Here is a 12,160-nt window from a genome sequence, read left to right on the forward strand (position 1 = left end):
TGTCCCATCAAAATATATCATTATTCCAATCTTTAATTATATATTTGTTCAGTTAGCTTATCATGTTGCATACTTTAAAGGAATATTTTATTTTTTTGCCTTTAATTTGCTCTAATCATTTCCTCTTCTGACCTTTGACAAACATAAAATATCCCAAAAAAAAAAAAAAAAATCAGATAACCAATTGTCATTTTTATTATATTGTCTAGATTTTATTACTTGGAATGAATATATACTAATGTAACTTGGATTAAATGTTTGTTATTACTTAGCCATGTTGATTAGGGCATCAAATCACCAATATATTTTACTACAAAGCTAACATGAAATTAATCCACTGGGCCTTATTTAATTTGAGCCAAACTTAAAGGTCCCTCACTACCCCAAATTAAATTAATGTTCTATAATAATGGGTTCGAACTTTGGACATTTCTGGAATAGTCAAGACCATTCTAGAATTCTTTGGTTTAAAATTCCCAAGTTGCCTTGTTAGATCCTTCCCATCCTTATTTGTCTTTGATTATTATATAGATTCTTTGACCATTTCTAATCATAGAAAAAGTGAAGATAAGGAAAATAATTAATAGCAAAAAATAAAAATGCTGGGCTAGAAAAAGGCATATGCTTATGATAATGGTGTAATTCTATTTTCTTTAGGATATGTTTATATAAAAATAATTTATATAATTATTAAATTAAATATTTATATTAAAATTAAAAAATATTTAAATTTAAATATAAATATTTAATTCAACAATAGTTAAATTCATTCTTATATATATATAAAGTTAAGGTTTATCCTTTGTTATTCCCTCAATATATTTAATTTAAGGTTTCACTCACTGAAACCTTAAATATTTATAAATACTAAAAGCACTCAAGAAGGAAGATTCATGCACTTGCTTGCTTAAAGTTAAATCCCACCAATTAAGGATCGACAATTGGTAATTAAATTTTAATTTGTAAATAAATACTCTCTCTATCTATTTTTTATTTATCATTTTGAGAATATTAAAATATATTAATTTTTTTTTAATTTTATCCTTTGTTATTCTCTCAATTCATTTTTATTTATTTTTTTTAAATTTTATATGATAATTAAGAAAGTAACTAAATCACCTAATTATAACAAAGTACTCCTTGATTTAACCTAATTAAAACGAGAGAAAGATAAATGATAAAATAGATTTTAAAAAATTGTAAAAATAATTATTGAATTAATAGAAATAAAAAATAAAATTAATCAATACTCTTTAGTTTTTTCAAAATAATATATAATTTTGAATAAAACAATTTCTTAAAAACAACGAATAAAAGTGGATAAATTACACTAATATTACACTCTATTTCACACTCAATCAATCTCTCTTACATAATTTTTCTTTAATTTCCATTTAATATATAATAATATAAATTTCAATAGCTCAATTTTAAAAATCTCAATTATCATATATTGCATAATTTTAAACCCATTTATGTATGATTATGCTATTTGTTAGTACCATTTCTAGCGCCAGAGATTATTAGGTACACCCAATACATATGCACTATCTCTTATAGTTATGTGAGACATATTCTTTATATTACAATGAGGATTCACTTTATGTACACTAGGAGTTTTCTATAATCCTTCCTCTAGCGCACTCATTGGCTTACTATTCATTAGATATTGAAAAATTATTATTTAATCATTATATTTTAACGAAACTAACTACTTAATATCTTTATTTTAAAAAATGTACTATTTATTCATCTATTCTTTAGTTTGTAAGTTAATTAAGTTCTCCTATTATTTTAAACTAAAATTTTGTTCTCAACTCAATTATTCAAATTTGTTCTCAACTCAATTATTTAGTTTCTATAATTTAAATGATATAACTATTTAGTCCCTATAATTTTAAATTCATCAACTATTTAACTCTTTCAATAATTATTTTTTGCCTTTTTGATTAATTTGACTAATAGAAAAGTTAACAGAAAGAATTGAACAAGAAATTGAATAGTATATTTTTTAAAATAAAAATTAATTTTATTAAAATGCAAGTATCAAATAATAATTTATTTTCCTTAGGTATTTTGTTGGAGATTCAATTATCAGGAAATTTTGGATTGGCAATGTAGTTCGTGAGGCACAACACAAAGGCCGTCTTGCTTGAACTAGAAAGGTGGCTAATAGTGACACTTTCCAAAACAAGTTGCAATTGGTAATATAGTATTATATTTACAAATAATTGAATCAAACATTCATATTATTATTGTAGACCCAAAAATTGGTTGGCATTTTAATGTGACGAAATAGCGAATTATTCTAGCCTTGACTGTTGATTGTGGTGCCGGCGCTGGCACCGGCCTGACGGTGAAAATCTTGAATTGGATAGAGCTAGGTAGGTCATATAAGTTAGGAGAGTGTGCTGCAGTCATTGGTGGAAGGTTTAATTAAGATTAAAACAATTAAGTATTATAATTAGGATTATGAGTGGTTAATTTTATTTTAATGATGGAAGTGGACTCGGTACTATGAATCGTTAGCCAGCAATGTTTTCTCAGTGCATGGTTACTAATTGTTGTCAAATTATTAAGGACTACGGCCAGATTATGCTTCAGGGGCCCTCTGTGTCGGGGACCACTGCAGCCATCATTTTTAAGATTCAAAATTAAAATCTCATAATTTTTTATTTAATTTTAATTAAAATTAAAATTTAAAATTTTATAATATTATAGATAATTTTAATATTATCGTATTAAAAGTGTGACAAGTGTTATCATTGCAACAGATATTTGTCAGTAACTTTTTTAAATATTAACAATTAAAACTAAATTTAAAAAAAAAAAGCCTTAAAATAAATTTTTAAAATTATGACTAATTGAGTAGTTATATTTTTTGTTATAATATGTATTTGTTATTTCATTATATAATTTTCTTATATAATAATTTTATGTCAATTAAATTATTCGTATATATAAATATATTTTATTTTTTAATATTTTTTAATATTTTATTTTTAAATAAATTAATAGTATTGAAAATTTAAGTAGTGAAAATAAACTCATCATTAGCATTGATCACCTTTGTTAACCTTTAATCCATAATAAAATTTTATTGAATTTTTTTATTTATATAATAAATTTTATAAAATAATTTAATTATGTTTCAATATATATAATTAATATCTCATAAATATCAAAAAGATAATCACACATTTATAAACATCTTTTACGTATCACATATAAATATTGAATAAAAAATTATTAATAAAGCTTAAAATTGAATATTTTTATATAAAATTAAAAAACATATTAAAATATATGTAAATATAACTTAATAAATATTAATATTTAAATTTTTTAAATAACTAAAATTAATTAATAAAATTTATTTATTTTTATTAATGTGTTATATATTTAATTAATTTATATATATAATTTTTAATAATTCACTATTGCACTAGTGATTTATTGACTCAATCTCTCCATTAAATTAATTTTCATACTGATCTTGATAACAGTAAATAAAATATTTATTTCATTAAAAAAAAACTTAAGAATCAAATCAAAATGGCTTAAAACTCGATTACACCCTTGTATTTATTAAGAGAGTTCAATTCAGGTAATTTTTAACTTTTTGTTTAATTTAACCTAAAAAATTTAATTTAATCTCAATTTAACCCTAATAAGAACATCAAAAATTAAACTTCTTAATTTTTTTACTTAAATCAAGAAATTTAATCTCAAAATTGAGAAATTAAATTTATTAATTTTTTATTTAAATTAATAAATTAAAAAATTTAGTTCATAAATTTTAATTTTTATGTTCAATTAAATTTAAATTGAAATGTTGAAACTAATTTAAATAAAAAATTAAAAATAAATTAAATTGCTTTTGTCAAATCAAAATCCTATAGAATGATTAAGAAGCAATAAAATTAAAAGATTAAAGATAATATAATTAATTTTTTTTTTTTTTAAGAATAAAAGTTGAGCAGTCCGATCAAAGAGACTGTGGAAATCCTTTATTTTTGGAAGACTTTCGAGAAGGATTCAAAGATTCCAAAAAATAAATAATAATAATAATAATAATTGTTCTTTCTGAAGACCTTGAACGGTTTGAAGAAGCTTAAAACAGAGGAGAGGGGAGCTGTACCTATAGCTTTCTGGAGCTTACACCTCTGCTAGCTCTAACGTCCCTATTGTGTATGTCCTTTCAAATTTCTCCCTTGATATATATATATATCATAATCTTATTGAAAAATCATAATAAAATTTACAAATTATTAGTTAATAAAACTAAAGCTCGCAATCTAATTGACATTTACATGTCCATATTTAGCACTCCTTAGTCCTTTCCATTATTCCTCATTTGTATGCTCTTATGGCAATGCCATGATAATTGAGAGAAAAAGAGAAAGAATATATAAATCTTAATATGATATTAAAAAAATTATAAAAATTTATGTTGATTGAGATTGTGCAATACCAAATTTTAATTAAAATTTATTTTTCATTTAATCGATAGGGATGTGAGCCATTATTTCTTATCAATCATGATTTAATTGTATTAACACTCTAATAATTCTTAATACATCAAACTGATGTGTGAGAGTATACTTATAAGATTATTCACTTAAAAATTTTAATTAATTTCATATGCCGTTAAAAATTTAAAATAAGTCATTAATAAAAACTATTGATAAATATTTAGTGATATGTATAAACTATGCAATTTAAAGTTTTTAATATTACTTTTATATTAATTTACAACACTATTATGTATGATATCGTATATATTATTTATTATTTTATACGTTATATTAATATTTAGATATATTATTTAGATGTTATTTATTACTTTAACATAATGTTAAAAAATAATGTTAAAAAGCATTGTTAAAATGTAAATTTATAATAATAATAATAATATCTTAGACCATAATTATAAAATAAATAAAAATATATATACGTTCAAGCTGTATTAAATTTGATAATGTTTTAGTTATTTAGAGTAAAGGGTATTGCTAAACAAGTCTCTTTTGGATCATAAACAGTTTTAATAATAAAAAAAAAATGATAGAGAGAGAGAGCTTAGATTTTAATTTTTAAGAAAATGAAATTTTAATAAGAACATGAAGAAATTGCTTTGTGAATTTAGAAAAATTATTACCTGATATTCAAAATACGAATATCCCATTAATCAAATTATTTGTTGTTGAGTTTCTTTCTTTTCATTTGATCTCAAGAAAATTTAGAATCTTTAAAGTTTTTGTTTTTCTTGTAATGGCTATTAATATATAATTTTTCCATCTTCTTGTTTCTCTTTCTTCTTAATTATTTTCGTCTTTGAAATGAAAATTTAGAAGTTTAATTATTCTTTCTTTTCACATTGAAAATTATTTTTTTTATATTATTATATTTATACAATTTTGTCAATTTCTTAATCTCAAGACAGAAATTTGAAGCAACCAACATGTAATTAAGAAAAAGTTGGTTCACTTTTGTTAATTAGCTTTTATATACTGTTAAAATATTTTTTAAAAATAATTAAACCCAAATTAAGTTTTTCTTTTTTAATGAACTAAATTAAACCCTTATTAATTTAATCACTAAAGCAGTTTTTTTTTCTATGTTTGACTGGGGGTTTCAACCGTCAAGCTAGGTCAAGCTATATATATATATATATGAAATTTAAACATATTTTTTTTATATTTAAAATTTAAGAATTTTAATAATGATAATATAAGTTTTTCCTACTTTGTTTATTCTTTTATTGGTATATGAAATAAAATCATGTAAATAGAAAATAATCTATTAATTAACTTATTTCTAAATTTAAAATTAAATGATATATTATAAGTATAATTATAGTAATTGCTATTAAAAATTTATATATATTAACACTTGAAATAAAATTAAGTTTTTATTTAAATATTTTGGAATTTTAATTGTTAAAATATTATTTTATACTAAAAAAATTGTTAAGAATATATTATTATTTTAATTAAATTTTCAATTAGATTAGAAAATGATGAATTATTTTTTTAAAATTTATATTAGGATATATATTTAAATAATTATTCACTAAAAAATTATACATGAAATTTAAATATTTTTTTTAAAAAAATACTTTTTATATTTAAAATTTAAGAAATTTAATAATAATAATAATAATAATTTAAAAATGCCACGTGATAATTTTAAAAATGCCACGTGATAATTTTTTTTATTTTATTTATTCGTTTCTGTATTAGTATATGACAAATAATTTAAAAAATATGAAAAAAATTAATTATTCAATTTATTTTAAAATTAAAAAATAAATGGTATATTATTAAATATAAAATAATATAAATAATTATTAAAAAAAAATTATATATCAACACTATTACGCTTAGTTAAAAATTTTGTCATTTTTATAATATAATTATAAAAATATAAATTATAGAGAAATATATATTAAATTATATTTTTTAAAATAAAATAATCTGCCTAACGATGAAGATCATGCCACCATGTAGGCAAGGACGGCGCCACGTAGATAATAAAACGAATTAAATATTCAAGGCGATGAAGGGAAAATGAAGCAATTTTTGGGTCCAACCTCGCAGCCGTGCGTCATTTGACTCACGTGGGCGAATGCGGTCTCAACAGGGGAACACCAAATTGTTTTGCTTCCATAAAGTTACTATGCTAGGGCATGGCATGGTATCCAGAAAAGTAAAAACATCTCTCCTCTCCCCGTTGAACAATAAATTATATCATAAATCCATAATTTCATATAAACAGTATAAAATAGAATAATAAATTAATAGAAATTGAATATATGTATAAATGTAGATCCTAAACTTAAACATAAGCTAATAAATCTTTTTTTTATTAAATATTCATTAACTAACGTTAATTTTACTTAATTTAGTGATCAAAAATATATAATTTACACCACGTTATTTCACTAGTTTAATTTTTTATTAAAAAAATTTATTAATTAAATTCTTAAAAAAAAAGAAAAAAAATAAAAATAAGCGAGTCTTTGTCTTCCCTTCCCTTTATATCTATCTGTTTATTTATCATCTTAATATTTTAATTCTGTTTTAATTTATTGGCAATAGCCATAACCTCTCTTTTCCTTGTATATAAAGGGTTAGTTAGGTAATGAAATTTTGTCAATAACACCACCACCACATAGCTAGCAACTCAACAAGATTCAAGAACCAAGAAAACTCCATTAAAACCCCAGATGGAACCTTCTTTCTTTCATCAATACCTGAAACCAGAGATCTCTTTCGATTCTTTACAATTTCTTTCTTGGGAAGAGCCTTTTCTTTACCACACCAATTCCTTCCCATTCGACGGCAATGACTCCGAAGAAATCCTTGTTTTCGATGCTCTAGCCCAAGAACCCAAAAAAGAATTCTCAGAATCCAACTCCACTACCGGAACTAAAGAAGAGGAAGTCACTTACCAAGAAGAAGTTTCCGTTTCCAAACTCAAGAAAGAGAAATCTTTCAGAGGAGTGCGAAAGAGACCATGGGGAAAGTACGCCGCGGAGATTAGGGATTCCACCAGAAATGGCATAAGGGTTTGGTTAGGCACCTTTGACAGTGCGGAGGCAGCTGCTTTAGCCTACGACCAAGCAGCATTTTCCATGCGGGGTTCGATGGCTATACTCAATTTTCCGGTGGAGATGGTGAGAGAGTCACTTCAAGACATTACGCATAGATGTGAAGATGGGTGTTCGCCGGTGATGGCGTTAAAGAGGAGGCACTCGATGAGACGAAAGTCGACGAGCAAGAAAAGTAAAGGGAAAGAGGTAAATAGTAAGCCAAAGAATGTGGTGGTATTGGAGGATTTAGGAGCTGAGTATTTAGAAGAGCTTTTAAGCTCATCTTGCGAAGGAAGTCCCAATCCTTGGTGAATAATTAATCGGCATCTAATCTTTTGGTCCATTATTTTCTTTTTTCAGATCTTAATTCTTAATTTCTCTTTCATTTCTTTTTCACTTGTGCTTGTCCACTGCGTACAGCCAAGGCTATTTACTTTTCTTGATGCCTGGAGAGGTGCCATGGTGGGGTTCAGCTTTCTTTGTCAATCCCTGTTATTTGTTCTGAAATTGTAAAGTTGAAAAGGATGCTTATGTTTATTATGAGAAAAAAAAAAAAAGCAATGGCTTTATCTTCTCTTCAATTATTGTGCCCTACGACCTAGCCATAAACTAAATGGCAATCTCATATCTACTGTCATCACCATCTTCAGCTTTTGAAGATTCATATAAAATTCACAAGTGGGATTAAACAATTAAATGATGCTGCATAATATAGCACAACTAGCTTTAAAATACTCTACATATAATGCATATTTTGACCTTAGTAAATCTTCTGCCTCAGGTAAAAATCATAAGATCTTATTGTGTTTCATCATTATATTCATATTTAAATTTAGTACTTTACAAGTGTTGACCCATTAGCTTAAAATGAACTTTGATTTTGATTTTGATAATAATAGAACTCATATAAGCTGTAAACAACGACTATAAAAATGATTTAAATATTATTGAGTTCAAGTTCATTAACAATTTTTTCAATTTTCATTTTAAAATACAAAATTTGAGTATAAAATCATAATTTTACAAGTCAAGTTATACCCGATTCATGGGCAGCATTTGTTCTTATTGATACTGCATTTTTCTTTTGTGTTGAACTGTATGAATCCAAACTTTTTGTTTCGATATTGTGGTTTTTTTCAAGTTTTTCAATTAGCATTTCATTTCCTAAGTTGAATGTATTTGAGTGATTTATCAACCAAGGTTAGTTAGAGCTGTGTTTGCTAAGTTATTCTTGATTTCTTATATTAATAAAATTTTTACTTATCAAAAAATAAAGTTATGCCTGATTTGCGTTTACGATTTTTAATTTAATTTCTTAACCAATAGTTTAACAAAAAGGAAGGAATGGAGTTTTTGCCTCTACCTATGGCTGATCTGCTGCATAATATATATGTCCCACTCCTACACAGTATATACCTTTACCAATTATGAAAGCAAAGAAACAAGGATAATAAATGAATTATGGATACATAGTTTGTGTCCCTTATTATCATCATTTTTCTCAGTTTTCATCTTCTGGACAGAAAATTACCTGTCTCCTCTATGTATGCCATCTATTAATATCCAAGAATTTAGTATGCCATAATGAGAAGGAAATTAACACAATATTATCTTCAGAAAAAAAATATATAATATTATGAAATTGCACATTATATGGAGCTATAATGGAGCAATTTGGGCCAGTGTTAATCAGCGCTCATCACCCATGAAAATATATGAGCATAGTTATATTTTAATCAGTAAAGTTATAACAAAAATCAAATGCAGTAATGATATATACATTCGTTGTTTTTAAATAAAATTTTACAAGCAACACTTCAATAATTGATTCAAGATTTTACAGCTAAATCGATTGCAAATCAATATTATAAAAATAGTTGAATATACAATGAACAATTATTTTTTAAATCGATTATTAAATTATTGAATTTTTTTAATAAACATTAAATTTAACAATCGATTCAAAATCGATTATTAAAATATAAATTTTTTTTAACTAACACTAAATTTAGCAATCAATACACAAATTTTTGAGAGATTTATAGTAATCTTTAAAAGAAAAACATTAATAATAATAGCTTGGTCTCTAAACTCAAAAATTATACCTATGCCTATACCTATTTTCCGGACACATTTTCATGTATTACAAAAGAAATAATTTTCTTATTTCAAAATCTATTAATTTTAATGTAGAAAATTTAATTACTTTGATTGAAATTGCGAAACTTATTGATGATATATTTTTTTTAAGAAAATAACTTATTCAGAAAACTTATTGATTATAAATTAATTAGAGTTGGTTATATAAATTTTTTTATTATTTAATTCTATTTGAAATTAATTTCAAATAAAAAAAATATAAATCTTTTGATACTACTTTCCTTTACCTCATTTTAGGTTTTCAACTTTTTCTTCTCACTTTTTTCACCACTAACTTGTCACACTTTCATATCGAGCTAGGTATTCTATACCTTGTTAGATATTATCAAACTATTGATCATTTCTCATTTTATCCCAAAGTATGCTTATGCATTATATATAATATACATATATATATATATATAAAATGGTAATATCAAACAGTCATTTTAACATTCGTATTTCCACCACACTTATTTTGTAGATATGTTATAATTTAAATGTCCAACATTCATTTTCACACAATATAAATAACTTAATCACAATTGTATAGAACTTATTTTTCAAAGTCAAAAAATCTACAATCGCATAATATATACATTACACTCTTGTTTCATTTATCATGTTTTAATCCTATAAATTACATTCTCATCTAATGAATGATTAAAAGATGACTTTTCATTATTAAAATGCCCTTACATATATTTTCAATATATATATATATAATCATAGAACTCGTACATAATAATTTAAGAAAAAGAATATATTGCTTGGCTCTTTCATGGTTTATTGAACTAAATTATTAGAGTATATTCATATGAGGTAGTGATTTGGTGTAAGAAAAGATTTAAAAAGGAACAAAAAGAAAAAAGAATGGAGTGGTTATAAGAAATATGTATTTGTCGTATATTGCTACCTACAGCATTTTGTTGTGCATCTCTTTCCATTATTAACAAAACCGATGGTATTTTGTCTAATAAATATTTGTTTTATCTAATGGTTTTGGTATATTTATGACAAACTTTTAATTTTATAAATGATTTTTTTTTCAAAGAAAACCTTTGCAATAATTGTTGCCCAAATTGCGACTCGATGATTAATTTATTTCAGTAATATAAGGGGAAGATAATATATATTATATATATATAAGGTGTCCGACCCACCCTGAAAGTACTCCAACTTTAACCCTCTCTGATTATATTTGCTATAAATATCTTAATTTATTAATTTTATTTCGATATATATGGTATGAACACTAGCTAAAATAATAATAGAACACAATTAAATTAAAGTATGCATAAAAGGATATTACTTATATAAGGCTGTGTAGGTTTCTTGGGTATGTATCTAATCGAAATCAACTGATATTGAAAAGGAATTGATATTATACGAATCGAATCGAATTTATATTACAAATTTAGTTTTATTTTAATTTTTTATTATCAAAATTCAAACTGCAGAAAAAATGAAATTAAACACAAACCAAATGAAAAAAATTCTTATATTTTTTTTAAATAATAATAATAATAATTTAAAATATATAAGAGTATTATCCAATTTGCCTCAGTTTATAATGGGCAGGCAGAGGCAGGTTTTTTAAGTGACGGGTGGATTCAGATTTCGAAAAACCTAAATTTAATTCATTACCATCCTTATACGTTTATGAAATAAAATGGCTATTTTATGACATAAAATTATTTTTTTTTTAAAATAAATGGTTATTTTATGATATAAAGTAATTTTTTTACTTATTCTTAAATTTATATTTATTAATTTAAAATATTTATTTAATTTATAATTATTATATAATTTGAATTTTGTTAAAAATCAGAAATATATATATATTTAAAGTATGCAAATTTTTTCCATGATGCTGTCTTGTATCACTCTATTTGAAGGGTGAGCGTTTAATTCTTTTTTATGCTAACTATTTAATTCTTTTTTAATTGTTTTTTTATCACTATCTTAACTTTTATAATTTAAATATTTATTTTCTTTAACAATTGATCATCAAAATTCAAGATCTTTGTAATTAAATTTGTTGTTTAAAAAACGAGAATCTATTTTCACATCCTAATTCATTAGAGCCACAATCAATTTAATAAATAATTTATATAGAGACTAAAACATTCTTAATTAAATTTTTTATAAATAAAAACATATTTGAGTCCAATTTAAAATAGCTCTCTATATTATCTCTATATTATACTCTATACCCTATATTATCTCCTGTTTCTATCTTTAGATGAACGAATAAAATAAAAGTAATAATTTCCTCCATTATTTAAAATTTTTAAATTAATAATTTTCTTCTTTATACAATTTCTCTCATATTTTCTAAAAAAAATGTTTATAAAAAATTTTTTACATTATAATCTTCAAAAAGTATTTTCTTTTAATTAATATGTATTATTTTATATTCAAATT

General features: G+C 23.4%; 1 protein-coding gene across 1 annotated transcript; it reads left to right on the forward strand.

The window, feature by feature from the left end:
* Positions 1–7,093: 7,093 nt before the first annotated feature.
* Positions 7,094–8,175, forward strand: LOC110669518 (ethylene-response factor C3-like). The gene has a single exon (XM_021831220.2). The coding sequence runs from the start codon at positions 7,229–7,231 to the stop codon at positions 7,904–7,906; it is 678 nt and encodes a 225-aa protein (XP_021686912.2). The 5' UTR covers positions 7,094–7,228; the 3' UTR covers positions 7,907–8,175.
* The last annotated feature ends 3,985 nt before the right edge of the window (positions 8,176–12,160 follow it).

The sequence above is a fragment of the Hevea brasiliensis genome, chromosome 7 (genome assembly GCF_030052815.1).
Source record: "Hevea brasiliensis isolate MT/VB/25A 57/8 chromosome 7, ASM3005281v1, whole genome shotgun sequence".
Lineage (NCBI taxonomy): Eukaryota > Viridiplantae > Streptophyta > Magnoliopsida > Malpighiales > Euphorbiaceae > Hevea > Hevea brasiliensis.

Excerpts from the sequence above, each read along its gene's own strand:
- LOC110669518 (XM_021831220.2), top strand. The coding sequence starts at position 7,229 with ATGGAACCTTCTTTCTTTCATCAATACCTGAAACCAGAGATCTCTTTC.